Here is a 20,147-nt window from a genome sequence, read left to right as displayed (position 1 = left end):
ATTTGCCTGATTTTTGAAATAAGGGAAAATATCCCATAAGAGTAGAGGAATCTTAATGAAACCCAGACCATCAGATGTGGGTTTTTCCAGGGGTGATAGTATCGAAATACTGATCCTAGAAGATAGGGAAAGTGTGCATACGAACAGAAATCGAAAACTCTAGTGCCCTTTATAAGTCACCGAGAAGATTGGAGGATAGCCAGCGCCATTTCCCCTCCCTTTTTCCCCAAACTTATCCGATTAAAATTCTGGCATAGTCATTTTGTCCAGCATAGTTGAAAGATCCAATAATTATGTCTTAGGCGTAAAACGACCACTGTCCGTGGGGAAAGGCCTAAATGTTATGAAATTTGCCATTGCTTGCGTATAGTATTTGTTATAGGGAAGTATGCATACACTATACGGGGTGGGGGGAGATATTCTATACTTGGTGTAGACTTCCTTAGGGAGAGTTTTTCGGGGGAGGGAAATTTCTGGGGGATGAACTTTTCAGGGGAAATTTTCCACCAGGAGTGTTTAGCAGAAGTCCAATACGAAATGTCTTTTCAGTTGTCTTACTATCTCTTTGCTAATTAGTTTTGCGTGTGGAGTTGTTATGGGGGAATGATCCTGAAGGTACTTTCAGCTTTTTTAATTTCCGGGAAAAATTTTCACGGAAGGATGGATTTCTGGAGTGATCGACAAAAAGACTAGACATTAAAGTCTTCTTTAAATTAAAGTGTGCTATGGAGAATTTTTCAGGAACTGGAATTCCTTTTTCCTGAAATTTTTCAGGAACTATGGAGATGGAACTGTCTGGAAGGAATTTGATGGGGTGGGATGTATTTTATATGGGAAGGAATTTCCACGAAGAGGATTCCCATGAGGAGGGGGGTATTTTTCATTACAACATTAAACTCAAAACGAGCAGAAATTATTCAATACATGAAGGGGTTATCCCCCTCTCCAATATCTTGCTCTTTGCGCTAAAGTTTGACTCTTTGTACCAATGTTTCAAGAACGGCTATTGAAACACCGAGGCAGTTTAATTAGAATAGAAACCTTTTTTGAAAGTGCTAAAAACTGCTGTGATGTCATTTTAAGGTTTGCATTTTCAATTTCATCGTATCAGTTTTCCTGTGATGTCATTCTCAAGGGGTTCCAGGGGTTTCTTTTTAAAAAATTCCTATAAGTTTGTTTTCAAAATAACATTTTACTGTTATGACTAAGGAAAATAATAATTAGTATTCCTGAATATGCTACAAATGGCAATTTTTTCTCAATAGATAGTTTTCTTTAGAAACATGTTTTCAAATTTCTGGTTACTATGAACTGTTTTAGCTTAGGGCTAAAAAATGTGATTTCCTCCCAAAAGAATTATTTGACTATGAAAGAGTATAAGAATATTGCGATCAGTACACTTGAGAATCTTGAATGCCCTGTAGTAGTGCAACAGGACTCATCTTAGTTTGGTAATACCGGACCTTGAGTTTGAACTTAGCTACAGCAGACCACTGCAGGGCTCGGAATTTGATTCCGATGACGGGATTATGCAAACCGTTTTACTTCTAATCCATTTAAGAAGAAGAAGACTTGAATTTCTGAATCTTTCTTGAAGGTGTTAACGCTCATGGATTCTCAGAAGGCCGCCGTTGAACTAGGATTGACGAAACAAGAGCTTATCCTCTCCTGCCCAGTTCCACTTCCTGACGACTCTCAACCTGCAACTGCTCTAGCGAAGATAAGCAATAAGGTTCAAAAGTAAGTTAATTTTTAGAGAATGTTTTTATTTTACTTTTTCAATTTAGAACTTACAACCGTGCCATCTAGCATCAAATTATTATATGTAGATAAATCAATGGAAATTAAAAGATGGTGGCTCTGATCCACGAAGCGTTTTTCGCTGAATTTAGAATACTATGAGTCAAATGTTGAATTTTTACAATTGCTGTATACTTGTCTAGGAGAAACAATTTTAAATCCTCCCATTGAAATGTTTATATGTCACAGCCACTAATTGAAATTTTATTTTCTTCCTTTTAAGTTTTTGGTTAATTTTTCCAAAAATTAACCAAAAATGTCTGGCACCAAAAAGTTTTTGGTGCCTGACATTTTACTGCGCTTGAAATTATTTCGTCATTTTGAGCGCTTGCTATTAAGACGAAATGAACTTTTTCTTTTCAATTTTTAGCGTACTGATAGGGCATTAGAAACCGAATTTCATCAGCCATAAAACTAGAGGGCATTCACTACTCCTTTTTTTCATTATATCACTGGAGAGGGAAGATGATATTGTCGAGCTTTTTGTGAAAATAGTTTTCTGCATCACTTTAAATTTCTAAAATCAAGCCTTTGAAAATTCACTGTGTAACTAAATTCAATATTTTATTTACAAGTCCATTTACATTAACATTTAGGTATATTCAAGAACTAGCTAGAGTCAGCACAGAGGTTCACCTGATTTGAACTTCAATATTCAAATCCGGCCAGGCAGTCAGAAAGCTTCTTTATCAATCCTTAGCCTTCTGGAGAAAAAATTGTATGGAAATTAAACCAAAGGGTGAGCTCTGTGTTGGTTGTCTCATTTTGAGGCTGAATATGAGCTATTTCCTGTCAGGAAAAAAGTTGAGATTACCTCTTTTGCTCACAAAATGATTAATTAATGATCACAGGCAATTAAATTAATGGAAATTAAAGGAAAGGGTGAGCTCTGTGCTGGTGCATTGGATGGCGTTAGCCAAATATTTTAACATTTAGCTGGAATCGTGGCTGGTTTCCCATTGGTACGCCTTTGTCACTCAAACTGCTAAGACTTCCTTAGCCACAAGTGTATATATTGTTGAATAGCTAAATATTTAATCTATGCATTAGCATTTTTATTACTAAAATTCTCCAAACACATAGAATGAAGATTTGATCGAAGCACAAGTTATTATTAGTTAATTGACTTACTTACAAGAGCATCTTTTCCCGTTATCCTACTGTTTGTCCCCCTCTTTTGTTATCCCTTTTGTGTTTCACCTTAATTCAATTCTTGTTTGCTTCTGACTCCAAAAGAATTATTTTATCACTTAATTTGTATCATGTAAAGTACAAATATGAAATTCTGTTTTTTACTTTATATACCGTAAAAAAACTCCCAGGCTTGACTCATTCAAAAATGATAAAAACCCCTTCCTAAAACATCACATAGTTGTATTAATTACCCGGTTTGGTTCCACCCCTTGATATATGATAACCAATTAGATTATTCTGTATGGCATAAACAGGAAATAATGTGCGATGGCGAACTTCTTTTGATTGTAATTCTTTTTTTTTAACATGTCTTCCTTAAATGATTACTTGCAGATTTCTGCAATATCTTTGAATTTTACGAACGAAAAGCGTTATCAATTCTACCTAATTAGTTTCCACTTATTTTTTTCTTCACGGTTCAGCTTTGCAACGCTGACTTGTGTAGCAACCATAATTTTGTAACAACCAAAGCTTTGTAACAATCATATTTATGTTTTTATGCATTTCTTATAATATTTATGTATTATTTATTTATATATTTCTCAACATTTTTATTTTTCTATTTCTTATAGCAAAGTCTTGTGGTTAGAAAAATACCTTCAACTTTTAAAGTTAGCAAGAGAGTTCCTAAAAACGTTCCTAGGTCGTCGTCTTTTTTTGCCTAATATTGAGGCAAAGACCCTTTCACATCTTACTACAGTGCTGCCCCTCTTTGAATTTTGTAACAATCATAATTTTGTAGCAACCAAAAGAAGAAACGTAGAAAATTCGGTTTGCAGGTAAGGATATACCAAAGATGGAGCCTGTGGGCAAAAAAATGTTTTCATTGTGATGTTCTTGGTATTTTAAATAACTTTTCCTAGAACGGGAGGATCTAAGTGTGACTGAACCCTCATTGTCCTGCTGATCCTTCTTATGAGAATAGCTCTTTAAACGCTTTTGACAATTATCTCAGAAGTAGGAAAATTTCAGATAAGACATTATATTTAGAGATGTGAACTTTTAGATATAACACGCTTAGATGTGATACAAACATTATTTTTATGAGTTTTATTTACGTTTTGCGTTTCATTCCAGAGATTTGGTGAACTGGGAAGTAACAAGGAGGGATGATTCATTTTGCATACAATCGGTAGATGTCAGTCTACGACAAAAAGATCAAAGTGCCAAGTTCGAAATCCTTGTAAAATGGTTATACGAGGTAATTTATACATTTCTGGTTTAACGGGTCTTTCAGTACCGAATGTCACCGTAAAAACTAAAGGTTGAAAATCGTTCCAAAACCAAAAGTACGTACATGATCTTTTCGTTATTCCGAGACATTGCGTTACGATAAATAATGTTCACAAGAGTTAATCCCTGACAGAAGCTAACTTCTGAGTTAATTAAACTGAAGTTGCCATCAAGCCATGGTTAATTGTAGAAAAATTCAAGGCAGATAGTTTCAATGAGAGGCAAAGCTGGCATAAGCTTTTTTCAGGATTGTATAAAAATGGTGTCATTTTCACTTGTTGATAGATCATCCATCTGTCCATCCTAGGGCAGAATTAGTAAAACTAGGTAGATAGTGATAGAAGTAAGGGATGATCGAGATGTCTGGGTTCACTCATGACGGACAATGTCCACTGGACTTGTATGCAAAGGACTGAATTTGCTTGGACTCACAGGTGAACAAGTGACCTCTGACAGAGTTAGCTTCTGACAGAAGGAGGTAGATTTCGTCGAGCAAAAATAGCCGAGCAACTTTACTGTATGAATCCCACTGGGTATGTCTGATTGAAAATGAAGATCTATCGTATCTTCCAAGAAAGTAAAAAAAAAAAAAAAAAAAAAAAAAAAAAAAAAAAAAATATATATTTCCTATTCAAAATAGAATGCTGATAGTAAGTTTGATTTTCGCTGTCCAGTCACTAGATTATATTAATTTTAGATCAAGTTTTATTGGCCAGTAAGGATCAGTTGTCAACGCTGATCCAAACCAGAGGCGAACCGGATTTTAGCCCGCACCAAGGCTTTTTTTCTATTGGACACCGTACAATCTGGCTGCAGAAGTAAAATTTTACGTCTGTCAGAAACTCTCTTTACTGATTAGATCAGGTTTTTATGGAGCATGACAGTAGTTAGCCATAAAAATCAGTTTATCAGTTTAACGTATTTTTGAGAGGGAAACAACAACTATAATTTAATGGGCATCCAAGTAGTAAAAACTTGTCCAAGAGGGTGCTAAGGGTCTCTTGAGAACTATTGTCACAATCATTAGGTATATTTTGTCTCCAAAGAAAAGACACGGAAAGATTGCTCAACCTAGCTTTAATTTGATATCTGTAATACCCTAAGGTTTTTGTGCTACGTACGTGTCTCCATGAAGTGGGTAGCTCCCCTGGGGATGGTCCAAATACCATCCCGCTCTTCCTTGTAACAAATTGAAAAATATGCTTTTTCGTGCTGCTCAGATGCCGAACACTTGCGATCAATCTGAGATCATTTTGACGTGACAATTATGCCGGTCTTCTACAAATTCATCGTATTTCTCTCAATCAGAGGAGTTATCGAAGCTTGTTCCTAAAGCCTTTAAGGGCAGCATGTAAAAACACAGCACGGCAGGGTGGGATTACCCTTCCGAAAGGATTACCTTACACGGCAGGATTACCTTGAGCAGGGTGCACCCCATCAGAAATACATAAAAATGAGCTCCGCCCGACGATCAGTCCTATCTAGAATAACCTCCAGCAGAAATAACCCCTAAAAATCCCTCGCTTGGAACATTCAAGTGAAGGTAGATTAAATATGTTAACGGTGAAAAAAAAATAATGAAATAAAGAATTTGAACAGTAATACCGGCATATCATTATTGTTGATGGAGCCAATGAGATTAAAAAAGAACAATAATAATAATAAACCAGAAAATTTTTTACATTCTGGCTGAGTAGATAACCCTAGTTGTCCCCTAAATGAATCTACAGCTAAGCAGGTGATCGAATCCGCCCAAGAATAGAGATAGCAATGCTTAGATTATAAGCTGCTATTAATCTAACTTTGGCATAGGCTTTGGTTTAAAGTGCCAAAATATGCCTCTTAAGCTCATTGTAAGATTTAATAAAATTAAATCAGTTTCTTTCAATTGAAAGTAAAGAGTGATAATAAAACTTTGAACGAACAGAAACTGAGATAAATTTGGTGTGATAGCTGTTTGGTTGGGCTTGTTCGTAAACAAGAAAAGTTGTCACTTTTTCCTTTTCAATGTTCAGTGTGACAACAAAGGAGAGAATTTATGCAACGAAAAAATTCAATAATGGTGTAACAACCAAAAGAAAATTCGTGGAAAATCACAGTTTTCGGGGATAGACCAAAGATGGAGCTAGAAAGCAAAAAAAAAGTTTTCATTCTGATGCTCGTGGTACTTTTATATGTTTCGTAAGATATGGAAAAGGTTTAGTGTTTAATTCTCCCACAGTCGACGAAAAGCACACCCTGTGTAGTACAAAAGCACACCCTTTACAGTACAAAAGAACATCTTTTGCAACACAAAAGCAGCACCTCAAAATCTTACAGTTTTCAATTGAACCTCAGACTGAAAAACGAAAATTGACATGGGCTCCTCACTGGCCGCAGACTCAGCAGGTTTAGTAGTGAGCAAACTCGAAAGCTAGGTAATGAACTAAAGCCACTTTTACAATTCGATGCTTAAACTTAAGTTGTTTTTTGAATAGCAGTGGTAATAGGCAAGTGTGTCAAAAATCAATTTTACACAGTTTATTTTCGACATTTATTGATTCTAATTGCCAATGACCTTGATTTACTTGTCATTTTTTTAACCACCGAAGGATAATTCCATAAAATAAGGATTAGTGCTAAAAAGTGAAATAAATTGATTTCTTTTAGATTTTAAATGACAATTGTCAACAATAATCCGGAGAATTTCTTATGAAATCGAATTAAGCACATTTTACTTATTTTAGAGCGTAAAACAACCTTGATTAGAAGATTCATAAAATGAAAATAAAAGCATAACTGCTTTTAAACCCAAATAGCACGGTGTATGTATATGAGTTACAACAGGTATGCATGGTAAGCCTAAGCCTTCACCCTATATATAATGGTGTAGGTAGGGTATAAGGGGTATAGAGTCAAAGGATATGCATGTTTTTACCTTATCTTCGTCCTATATACATACCCGTTATTCAATACACTCATCTTTATCTGCACCCTTTTGGGTATGTGTATCATATACCGTTAGTCTTACGTTACGTAAGGGTAAGTGTTGAGTGTTTTAGGAAACCCAATTATTTATCTGATAGATATCCCTTTTTTTCCCCTATTTAAGTTTTAGTGAATCTTTCGCAATTCTTGTTTCGTATATTGTTTCTCTTTTCGTAAATTTGTTACGATTACATGATAAACTAGCTGCTGCGCAGTGGCGGTTCTGGTCTCTTTGACGCCTGGGGAAGTCTTGATTAGTGCTACCCCCCCCCCCCCTCAATCTCTCATGAAATTTTTAGGTGAAATTTTTACAAAATTTTAATTTAATAACACAATTATTTTCGATTTATTAGTTAATTATTTTTTTTAACTTATTATTTAAATTATCTAATTGTTATTATTTAATCGTCAGTAATTAATTATTTTTCATTTCTGTATTTATTTTTGTTTTATTAATTGATTAATAATCTGCTAGTTATTTCCATCTATTAACTGTGCCCTTTGCCTTATGTTAAAAAAAAAAATTAAATGTCAAAATTGCAAAATGATTATAACCCTTATGTTATTTATTATAAATTTTGCTCCCCAAGAATTCCTGAGCCCTGAGCAAGTGCCCCCTCTGTCCCCCCTCTAAAACTGTCTCCGCTTTTGGGCCGTCACCGTGGCTAAATTCATCAAAATCAAGTAGCTTCATTTCTAGTCACTGAATAACATATATATGTACATGGAATATGTGTATTTAGTAACTGAAATGACACCCACAGTGTACCTTCTTTAATGACTTTGTCAGCTCCGTGATTTGCCATCTTATTCCACCTGGCCCTAAGCGTTGCAACTGACTAAGGGGTTTGTTTCATAATTAATCTAATAACTCATTCGTTCTAAACAGTATTATAAAAAATCTACAAATTGTTGTTTTGCACAAGTAGCTTATCTTCTTTGGCCTTAACATAGCTAATTAAAATTTTCATTCCAAGGAAAGCGTTGTTTTTTTCCTAATTTTATAGTGACTAATTTTATATTAACTAATTTTTTCTAATTATATAATTATTATAACTAATTTTAGTTATATTAATATATTATTATAATATTTATTATAATTAATTATTTTATTATATTATATTATTATATTATTATTATAATATAATTATAATTAATAGAATTATAATTATATTATTATAATTATAACTAATTTTTCCTAATTTTATAGTGACACAGTGCTTATTTTACAGGACGATGAGCTCGGAAATTACATTCTGAGAATGGTTAAGTCTGTTCTAGAAGAATAATATGGCGTTTTTGTTCAATTTGTAAATAAAACCTTTTCTATTTTTCTGAGCTTTATTGAGGAGTCTAGTGTCAAAAGTATATCCTTGACGTTTCTAATTTGCGCGAGTTCGAATAACGTGCTGGGAAATGAAGCGCGATGTTTCTGTATTGATGTATAATAGAAACATTGGAACCTCATTCATAATTGAAGCTCCGTTAAATCCGATCCATTATCGTCTCTAAGTCTAGTCTGATTAAATCAGAAATATCTATTAATGAGGTAAAATCGATTACTACCATCTCCCTATGTTGTGCATAATTGAGCTCCTAATCTTCAAGCTTACTTTAAGGATCCCCATTAAAAATGGTTTCAAAATCCCAATTGGAATTGGATATTACTTTATAGACGCATATTACTTTTGCACTCTATACTACTATTTTACTACTTGTTGCATTCTGTTCTCAACTATTAAAGTACTTAAAGTTATTAAAGTAATTAAAGTTATTAAAGTAATTAAGTGCTACAGACTTCGATTAAGGGCCCTGATTCTAAAGCAGACCTAAATTCATATTATTATAATGTAGTGGCATGTCTGAAGTTAGTCACGCAGACTACGGCTCCGATTGAGCGCGTGTCTTCTGGATCTCGCAAGCCCTTGAGGAATATACATCCTGAAGTGGAAAAAGTATAAAACCGCAAAGTTTAAGTTGGGATTGTTGAGTGTTTGTGTCTATAGTCTTTCGGTGCTGTATCTGTACTCAAGCAAAAAATGAAGAAAGAATACAAATCCTGCTTACGGAATGCAGGGCCCAACCTGTGAGACGTTCCAAATAGCGTTCCAAACGACGTGGCAGAGCTATCAATAGGAGCAAGTGTACTCCTCCAGCTCAGTCAGAATCAAATCTTATGAATTCTGTACGCTATTTTAATAACATGTTTTTTGTGTTTAATCAGTTTATTCAAAACCATTTTTTTGAATCTAGTTAGTTTAGTTCTGCCAGTGCTTGTTTGTCAATATGCAGTTCTTGCATTAAGTTTGAGTGAAATAAAAGATTTCCTGATTCTTATGACCTGTATTTTAGGAATTTGGCTTATGGTTGTCCATTAATGTTAAACCACATGTAGTTATTATTTCAGGTCTGTATACCTCAATTTCTGGATCCCGACAGTTTCTTTTCGGAAGTGTCACGTCCATACTTAAACGAGGTAAAGATCCAGATTCATCTCCGAATTATAGACCGATTACTGTATCATATTTTAGGAGTAAGATTTTTCGGTATATTCTTTTGCCCAAAATAGCTTCTAAGTGTGATTTTACAAATTTTTTTTCAACTAGCATTTTGAAAAGTGGTCGGTCCTCAGGCACATCATATAGCCTACTCGACTAAATGTTGAAAAAAGCTTTTGCCCAGAAGAACTCATTGTGTTGCTGCACAGTAGACACTGTTGTTTACCTCAGCCCTAATATTCCCTTCCTTGTCCCTGATTCAATAATTCACTTATTTCTACGCTGCGATAACTACTATGACAATTCATATATGTATATTAAGTCGCTGTCATATATCTCCGATCGAGAAGCTAATAGGAACGGAGTTAGACAATGAGAGACTTTATGGCCTTATAAATTTAAATTTGCACTTGACATTTGTCTAAAATATCTGTCTCTTGCTAAGTTTTTCGTGATATTAGAGAGGTTTCTGAAATACTTACTTAAAGCTCTTGCTTGACAGTGGCGCCAGCATAGAGGGAACCAGACGTCAGCGCCGCTAGTCATCTCTAGAGTGGCCTGTTTTGGGCCAGGGTAGGAACTTCGCTGGGTCAATGCCCCACGCTCTGAGTCGATCACGGATGATATCTGCCCATCTCATAAGTGGATTATTTCTGACCGTTCCAAGCAGTTTGCAGTTTGATCGAAGTCGATTATAAGTCGGGCAGGGTTTTTCAGTGAGTAGGCAAAGTAAATGACCGCACCAACGCAGCGAGTTTGACTCAAACTGTTCGGTCAGGTGGTAATTTAAAGGACCAGGGGATATTCGTATTTCGTACCCTATCGAGCCACCTAAAATGTTCTATTTTGCGGAGGTGTTTTTTCAGGACAGCATCTACCTTCATCATCTGCGACTGAGTCAAAGGCCAAGTGTCTGACGAGTAGAACATAACACTTGCTACCGAGGCAGAATAGATACGAGCTTTCGTGAGACGGCTGATCTGGGGTGTGTGGAATATAGTTCTCAGCAGGCGGCCGAAAACGGCGTTCGCCTTTGCCACCCTTTCTGATATCTCTGCATCTGGATTTCCGTTGGAGCACACAGTGAAATATCGTTATACGTTATTGCGCTAACCTCATTTTTTTAATGGTAATCTTAAATAATGATAGTGATGTAAAATAAAAATCTTCTGTTTAGATTCTTGGTCTTAGATCTTTTGCGCTATTCTGTGTCCTCACAATATATTGCTCCACGTAAGAAGTTAAGTGTTCTTATGCAGTTTATAAAACTGCAAAAACCTCAGGATTCTAAAGATAATTTTATTTCCGAATTAAGGTATTAAGTATTTTATATTTTTAATGGGTTAGTGGACTCCGTGTTTAGGATTTAAGTGTATAATGGAGTATATTTAAAAAATAATGGTGATTATTTCAAGGTGGAGTTTAAATCATTTTTTAACCAGGGTGAAATATTAACAGTGAATTTGTTAAAAGGGTGAAATTCTATATGATGTCTTTTTATTATATTTGACAGTATATAGGTTAAGTGATATGGACAGTATAAAGTTTTAAGTTAGAATAAAGATTCATAAGATCTAATTAAATTGATATGCTTAAATAGATAGGAAGTGACTACCAAATAGTGACTAAGTTAGTAACCCAGCTTTTGATCGGTAGGGGAGACCGGCTATAACTGGGACAAAAGACATTCTTTTAAGTATTGCTCGAGTCCTGATGAAGCTATATAAACGCATCAAAGTCCAACCGATTGCCTAAAATTATAGTTTCTCTAGTAATTTTTACCGATTTTTAGCGCTGTTGCCTTTTTTTAAACTGGCGAAATTGTAGCCAGTCATGTTCTCTCACTTATCACGATAACCTCCATAACTGGGACATAATAATGGGGTAAATAATGTAATCTTAAGGGTAGGCGAATATTTTTTTTTACTGAACTTTCGAATGTAAACGTGTAAAAAAAAGTAATATTCAAAAACACCAAACAACTGCGGCAATATTCAATTAGATATTTCTTAGAAGGCATTACTGAAAGACTCTTTCGGTCGAACTATGGTAAAAATTCACTTCAAATCATCATGAGAAACGAATTGCTTGGTAGCTCTGTCTGTTCCTCTTGATCGCAGCTGGTGATCCGCTTAAGAACTATGCAGCTTCTTTCTTCTACCGATGTCTTTTCAGTCCAGGCTAATTTTCGCCCTCCATTGGTCTTCCCTACTTCTTTGGTTACGTTCCCCACTAAGTAACATAATCTGGTCTAGGATCGAAGCTTGACGAGGAATAATCAAAAATGCTATTTGACAAGTCTTCTCCGTCTTCGTTGCTCCCAACATAGAGCGAATCATCAGAGCTTTCAGCATATTCGACAGATGACGCCTCGCTATGTTCCGAGTCTTGCTCGACATAAATTATTTTCCCTTTTTTCTTGGATCTTCACTTTCTTTGAACCTCCTTCGGTTTTCTAAGTGTTTACTTTCCTCTTTTTTCCTCTCGCTCCGTAGCTGCTTTTTCGATTATCTCTTTCACGGGCGTGTGCTTATGAGGATTGAGCTTCTACCTCTTTACCCTCCTTTGTTTGTTGTTTTTCTTGGGAATGCCTTAAGAAGAGGCTCGACTTTTCCTGGAGAAAGGACTGCCACCTTAGAACAGCCAGACACATTCCCGGTGATCTCGTTTTGTGAGGTCTTGTCTGCCTTCGCTGCAGAATCCGTGACCTCCGGTGCCAGTCGGTTGGTTAAATCTGAAAGTTCGAAGTGTTCTTTGTCAAACATTGTGGCGAGCCTCGTTGTAGTAACTCTTCGAAGGACCGTGTACCGACAGATCAATCGGTTTAGTTGATTAGATCAATGCGGGGGTAATGTTAGAATCGTCACAATATTCTCCTTGGCCTTTCTTATAACGTCAACACTCGTGGTTGTCACACGACACTGAGATTCGTGGTCTTCTATCAAAAATAGCACTGGTCTCTCTGAGCAAGGTCGAGCATGAAGTAAGAAATGATCAAATCAATGGTTGAAAGCGCTTTTGTTTACCCAGCCAATCGTCGTTGCGGCTCTGGTGGCTACGCTCCCCAGAAGTGCACATGCCAACTTAATTTTTGCCTTTCTGGGTATACACCTTCAAAGGTCGATGCAAAGTTGACAACCCGGTTTCGTCAACATTATAGATCTAAGAAGGAGAAACTTCTTCTCTACGATAACCAATTCCAAGTTATCCATGAAAAAGTTCAGCTTATGCTTGTTGAAGCTTGTTCCTCTGGCTATACTCGGTGCTTCGGGAGCATGCAAGCTCAAAGAAGGATTTCGAGATATCTCGAAACCCTTCTATGTAGCCAGGTGTCAACTGCCATTTGGTTTGTAACCCATGTGGAGGGATATTCAAGATTGTTCGCGCGCGCATGCTTCCAATCAAACCGGCGGAACTGAGTACTGTGGAAGCCATTATGTAGCTTGGAAGCCCATATGAGATAATCTTCAAGCTTTGCCCCATGTTCACCAGTGTAGACCTGTCAGTGATGACAATTTGGACAAGTAACCTTGCTTCCTTCTCTTCATTTAGCAGGGCGGCAAGCTTGCACTTGTATCTCTGAATAACAGATTTGCAAATGCCGTAAGCTGATTAAGCTTGTTTCATCGGCATTCCTGCTTCAACAGAGTGAATTACCTCCTTCATTTCATCATTGTTCCACGAAAACTTCCTTGTCTTTTTCTCATAAATTCGTGACATTTTCTATGAGCTCCTAAAAAAAGGGTGCTTGTTATGAAGGGAAGATGTGACTAATATTTTGATAGTTAATCGAAAAGAAGAAGACACTCTTTTCATACAAAATACGTGGGAGGGACTTCAGGTATATTGAAGCATTAGTCTAATATAGGGGATTTACAAACTAACAGAGCTAAGAAGACAAGAATCATTTAGCTTAATAAGTTGGAGGAACAACAGAGGTATTTTTTGACGGAAAAACAGACAACATTGCTTAAAATCAATTGGCTTTGAAAGTGGGATTCTTAGTGTTTTTTTGTTTTACCTGAAGTGGAAACTAAAAGGGTTTTTCTAGGGAGCAATGGACTTTAGGAAAGTGTTATCACCCGCTATTTCGCTTATGACTTAGCCAAGAATTGTTAATAACAAGAACAGAAAAAAAAATCTTGAATTTTGCTACTTCTTGAGAAGGAAGGCTTTTGGTTGAAGGTAGGAGATCTGAAAATCTTCAGAAGGAAGGCAGTTTTAAGCAGCACAACGGTGATTTTTGTACATTTATTCAATTCGATATATATATATATATATATATATATATATATATATATATATATATATATATATATATATATATATATATATATATATATATATATATATCACTCACATGTAGGCTACTATATGGCATTTCTTCAGTGGCGTTTTCAGATTTTTTACGGGACATTAAGACACTAAAAATTTGAATGTACCAGTTATAGCTGGTCTCCCCTGCTACCTCTTGTCATGGTTGCAGTAGTAGCTGCTACCTAGTAAAGAGCGAACCACAGCCATTAGTAACCAAAAGTTGAAAAACGCGTTTTGAAAAAAAAATTGAAAAATCTGACACTCAGTAATTAATCAATCAGCAACTTTAATAGATAATATTTTTTCAACAATGCATTCCCTACAAATTGAAGGGCTGATCTCCGACTTGTCGGATCACTTTCCAATTAGAGTCCTGCTTCTCCTTCCCCGGATTTATAAACGACAAATCATTCACGATAAACTTATATTTCGATACACACCAGCAGAGCTAGACCCGCTCAAGGAAACAATGAATACTACTTCGTTGGATTTTGCACTATCTGAAGCAGCTAATTTCAGAAATTTTGTAGGATACTTGACGAGTTATATCGTAATATCAAAAGTAAGTTTCTAATACATTATCGAAAAGCTCCGACTACTTGGTTTAAAAGGTTGACACCCATGGTCCCGTGGACAACAGGTGGAATCCTAATGTCAATAAAAAGAAAGCAAAATCTCTGGGAGACTTCTAAGAAAAGACCAGGCAACGAAAAGCTAGAAATATTTAAATTATACCGAGAGATGCTAAAATCACTGACACGCAAAGCTAAACTGATATATTTTACTAGGAGACTTGTAAATTCTCAAAACAGTGTAAAGAAGGCACGGGCTTGATAAAACAGGTTACATGAAAATCAACAAAACCAGAAATTCGATGATGAAATCAGCTGATGAAATTTTTACTAAGGAGGAAAAAAAAACAGCGGAAGGTGTGCCTCCTTCTGAAGATCAGTCTGAAACAGTTTCTTGGTTCTCCGTGCTCTAAACACCTATTAATTTTTTCCCATATCGGTAAGAGTTGTCCTACAGTTATGGAACTTCCTACTTCGAGGTCCTATATGCCGACCACCTGACCGATATGTGCGATTCCTTGGACTTCTTCTGGATGAAAATCTAACATTCAAGCAGCATATTCAGATGGTAAGAGTCAAGGTTTTGAGAGGACTGGGGATCATACAAAAAAAAAATCAGACAATTTTTTCCTTTTTCTATTATTCTGTCTTTTGTACTTCTCTCTTATTTATCCTTATCTATGTTACTGGTCATCTGCTTGGATATCTACTTTTCCATCTATGCTTTCGCCCATGCATAATCTCCATCTGAGAGCAGCAAGAGTCCACCCATCCACCTCTTATGCTCCTGTGAGTTTGACATGTCTGTACTAGTCTATTTTTGATGTTAAATACTTTAATTTCAAAAATCCGAATAAAAATCCAAAACTTCAAATGAGGAAAAGAAACTAATGACTTCTGCAAATTCTGCGACTTTAACTTCTACAACTTAAACTTAAACTCATACGGCACTTCATCATTCAAAACAGAGATAGTTCAATTTTCAAATCGCAGTTCGGTCATCAAAATACACATATTAACTATTTGAAAAACAAGACGCACACGTGACTTCAGTGGGCTTCCAGCAGATACTTTTTGATGAACCTAAAAGAAACAAAAAGTATTAAAGACTGACATCAACCAATAAATCGGTTCTAGAGCCAAAAAAAAGCAGGTCGTCCCCAAATGGAAAGTAGAAAGAAGAAAGTAGAACTCATTTGAAGAGGGCAAAAAGTGAAGCCTTTGCCCTTTGCCAAAAGAAGAAAAAAGGGCAAAAGTGAGTAGATCTGGGGGAAGTGCATGCGAAGCAGTATTAACCTCAGGCAGCTTTTCACTGCAGTGAGTTTTTGGTAGCAGTAGCAATGCACCTCTTTCGTTTAACTCCACTATGGTCTTGAAAGTCTTTTACCTGTATCACACGTTATCGAACTAGGGCAAATATATGTGTATGGGCAACTATCGCCCTTTTAGACGTTCTCTAAGGCACTTTATTAAACAAATTTCGGCTATTTTTTTTTCTGGCGCTAATAGCATCAGTATCGAAAATACGAACTTTTCACGGTATAGTAGAAAGATGGACAGTTTACTTTTTACAATTATAAAAATTGTTCCAAAAGAAATCAGGCTTTTTAATGACTCTAGAGAACTATTTTAAATTGAAAGAGGTGGGCAGTCCGCTGTGTGGTGTGACGAACCAGAACAACTAATCACTATCTATTGCCACAGTTGTGTGAAGGTACACAACAGGTTCCTGAAGTCAGGTGAGCATTCCTCATTACACGGTCAGTAGGCTTAGTGAATTTTATCTGTAGTTTTGATACGTTGATCAAGTATTATCACCTGACAGGGGAATTGAGCTCGAACTTTTTGAGGGGGAGGGAAGAGGTAAGGAGACTTCAACTTTTGTTGTAATGCGAGAAGGCACAACGAGTTTTTCCTGTCCTCACTAGGTTCTTTGGCTTCGTATTATGCAAATTACAAGCAAAGATCCTTGACAAAACATTCAAAGGTGAAAAATTGGCTTGGTGAGACAAATTTTTTAAAGGCTTACATAAATACTAAAATATAGAACCGTTTGTCAAAACATTCATATAAACAGTTGAAATCTAATATGTTTTTGTCGACGACTGGAATCATGAAAGCCGCTCAAACCTCAGAATAATTCTTCACCGAATCTTATTTGATGACAAGCATAAACGAACAAGAGCTAAGAGCTCATATGGCACGTGTGACGAGGCGAGAAGAGCCAAGAGATCATATGGTATGAGCTCTAACAAAATTCTATGAATCAATAGATTGATTTAAAAAGGAAAATAAGAGGCTTAATGCCGGTCAAGATTTAAAATAAGAGCTCTGAGTCACAAAGTCCTTCTAAATATCAAAATTCATTAAGATCCGATCACCCACTCGTAAGTTATAAATACCTAATTTTTTCTAATTTTTCCTCTCCCTTTTGCCCCCCAGATGGTCGAATCTGGGAAAACGACTTTATCAAGTCAAATTGTGCAGCTCCCTGACACGCCTACCAATTTTCATCGCCCTAGCACGTCCAGAAGCACCGAACTCGCCAAATCACTGAACCCCTCCCCCCAACTCCCCCAAAGAGAGCGAATCCAGTACGACTCTGTCAATCACGTATCAAGGAGATTTGTTTATTTTATCCACCAAGCTTCCTCCCGATTCCTCCACTCCAAATGTTTTTCCAAGATTTCCCCCTCCAACTCCCCCCTATGTCAAAAGATCTGGTCGGGATTTGAAATAAGAGCTCTGAGACATGAATTCCTTCTAAAAATCAAATTTCATTACGATCCGATCATTTATTCGTAAGATAAAAATACCCCAATTTTCATGTTTTCCAAGAATTCCGATTTCCCCCTCCAACTCCCCCGAATGTCACAGGATCTGGTCGGAATTTGAAATTAGAACTTTAAAGCACAAGATCCTTCTAAATATCAAATTTCATAAAGATCTGGTCACCCTTTCGTAAGTTACAAATATCTCAATTTTCAAAATTACCCCCCCCCCCAATTCCACTAAAGAGAGCAGATCCGGTCCAGTTATGTCAGTCACGTATCTTAGACAGGTTACTATTCTTCCCATCCAGTTTCATCCTGAGCTCACCGCTTTAAGTATTTTCTAAGATTTCCGGTCCCGCCCAACTGCCCCCCCCCAATTACGTTGATCCGGTTGAGATTTAAAATAAGATATCTGAGTTACGAGGTCCTTCTAAATATGAAGTTTCATGAAGATCCGATCACTCCTTCGTAAGTTAAAAATACGTCATTTTTTCTTATTTTTCAGAATTACCCCCCCCCCCCCAATTGAGCGGATCCGTTCCAATTATGTAAATCACGTGTGCAAGACTTCTGCTTATTTTTCCAACCAAGTTCCATCCCAATCCCTCCAATCTAAGTGTTTTCCATCATTTTAGGTTTCCCCACCCCAAACTTCCCCCAATGTCACCAGATCTGGTCAGGATTTAAAATAAGAGCTTTGAGACACGATATCCTTATAAATATCAAATTTCATGGAGATCCAATCACCCGTTCGTAAGTTGAAAATACCTCATTTTTCTAATTTTTCAGAATTAACCCCCCCCCCCCAACTACCCCAAAGAGAGCGGATCCGTTCTGGTTATGCCAATCCTGTATCTAGGACTAGTGTTTTTTTTCACCAAGTTTCATTCCGATCCCTCCACTCTAAGTGTTTCCCAAGTTTTAGGTTTCCCCCTCCCAACTCTCCCCCCCCCCCAAATGTCACCAGATCCGGTTGGGATTTAAAATAAGAGCTCTAAGACACGATATTCTTCTAAACATCAAATTTCATTGAGATCTGATCACCCGTTCGTAAGTTGAAAATACCTCATTTTTTCTAATTTTTAAGAATTATTTTTCCCATCAAATTTCATTCTGATCCCTCCACTCTCAGTGTTTTCCAAGATTTTAGGTCACCCCCTCCAACTCCCCCCAATGTCATCAGATCCGGTCGGGATTTAAAATAAGAGCTCTGAGACACAATATCATTCCAAACATCAAATTTCATTAAGATCCAATCACCCGCTCATAAGTTAAAAATGCTTCATTTTTTCTATTTTTTCCGAATTAACCGGCCCCCCACTCCCCTCCCCCCCCCCAGATTGTCAAATCGGGAAAACGACTATTTTTAATTTAATCTGGTCTGGTCCGTGATACGCTTGCCAAATTTCATAAGTAGCAAAACCGAGACCGACTGACAGACAGACCGACAGAATTGGCGATTTCTATATGTCACTTGGTTAATACCAAGTGCAATAAAAACCGTGTGATATATTCTTTAATGAAGATGCGGTAAGAATATTTCCCTCTATCAACAAAGGATGCTATCACATCCCCTCCCTCACTTAAAAAACCTGTCCCTAAAAGTTGAAGCTTTATCTTCCAGCCAATAAACACAATAATTACCATATCTATAACTTTTGATATTCTCATTGTTTCTAATACGTTTTCAGAGAATACTTGTTATTTACTAGTTATTTATTATTCAAACTAGTACCCAATCTCATTGGATGACAAACATAAAAAGATTTATATAATAATAAAGAGTGAGGATCAGTCAAAAATTTTTCCCTCCTTAAAAATTAATCCTTAAAAAAAAAATCTTCTCTCTCTGGCAAAAAATTCCCAAAAGCTGAAAGCTGCACCTCCATCCAACAGCGGAGGGACAAAAGACTCACCGTAGACATAGAAAAGTCCTTTATTTTTCCGTTTTGGACAAAAAAAAAATAAAAATCAGAATCTTTTTCGAAATAAGATGTTGAAGATACCTCTTTTTTGTATCTTTATCTTAAAAAAAAAAAAAAAAAAAAAAAAAAAAAAAAAAAAAGTCGCAACCCCCTTAAGATGATCAACAATATATATATCGTGTTACCGTTCGTGGACTTGAGAACGTTAGTTTTCATAGGGATTTTTGAGATTCCAATATTGAGAAACGTGTGAATTTTGATGTCCTTGGTAGCTTAAGGAACATCAGCACTTGACAGAAATAGTCTCATAAATGGGCACACCAATTAAAAACCTTCAGTGTATTATCTGTCTTCAACCGATCTTATAGTCACATCATTCAAATATGCCAGTATCTTTATCTCTATGAGTCCCTTTTTTCCCAAAAAGCGGTCTCTGCAAACTGAAATGTCCTGGTGTCGCTCTATGCAAAAATAAATGAAAAAAGCACAATTAGTGTCTCTTTGGTAATCATTCTAGACTGTTCTAAACACTAGAGACCCAATGCTGAAATTAACTCACGAGGAGCTTTCTAGGTGCTTTAAGGGAGTCACCAATTGGCTGCTCCCTTAAACAAAATTTTGCAGGCCCAAATACCAAATCTATTATTCCTGATCAAAAAAAAAAAATTAACAAATATTCGTCGTTTCTTTACCGACAAAAAAAAATATTTCGCCAGCCGAAAAACTATATTTTTCATCGCTGATACTAAGCAAAAGTAAACTAAATATGCAGCATTTTATTTTCATATATATATATATATGATATGGAAGAAATATATATATATATATATATATATATATATATATATTTCTTCCATATCACTGAGT

The 20,147-nt window shown here is 36.2% G+C and overlaps 2 protein-coding genes across 2 annotated transcripts in view; one reads left to right on the top strand and one right to left on the bottom strand.

Annotated features, from left to right (window-relative positions):
- The window catches only part of LOC136026620 (integrator complex subunit 11-like), a 51,093-nt gene extending 42,561 nt beyond the window's left edge, over positions 1-8,532 (top strand). The window contains exons 11-13 of the mRNA XM_065703346.1: positions 1,598-1,740; positions 4,072-4,195; positions 8,427-8,532. Coding sequence (XP_065559418.1) covers positions 1,598-1,740; positions 4,072-4,195; positions 8,427-8,483 — 324 coding nt within the window. The 3' untranslated portion in view covers positions 8,484-8,532. The remainder of the gene's footprint in view (positions 1-1,597; positions 1,741-4,071; positions 4,196-8,426) is intronic.
- A 6,866-nt stretch (positions 8,533-15,398) lies between these two features.
- LOC136026623 (GTP-binding protein 1-like) overlaps positions 15,399-20,147 on the bottom strand; it is a 203,890-nt gene continuing 199,141 nt past the window's right edge. Inside the window, exon 3 of the mRNA XM_065703351.1 lies at positions 15,399-15,664. Within this exon, the coding sequence (XP_065559423.1) occupies positions 15,597-15,664 (68 nt within the window). The 3' untranslated portion in view covers positions 15,399-15,596. The remainder of the gene's footprint in view (positions 15,665-20,147) is intronic.

Source organism: Artemia franciscana, chromosome 4 (assembly GCF_032884065.1).
Source record: "Artemia franciscana chromosome 4, ASM3288406v1, whole genome shotgun sequence".
Lineage (NCBI taxonomy): Eukaryota > Metazoa > Arthropoda > Branchiopoda > Anostraca > Artemiidae > Artemia > Artemia franciscana.
The sequence above is the reverse complement of the archived record's forward strand: the minus strand, read 5'-3'. Positions and strand labels throughout refer to the sequence as shown.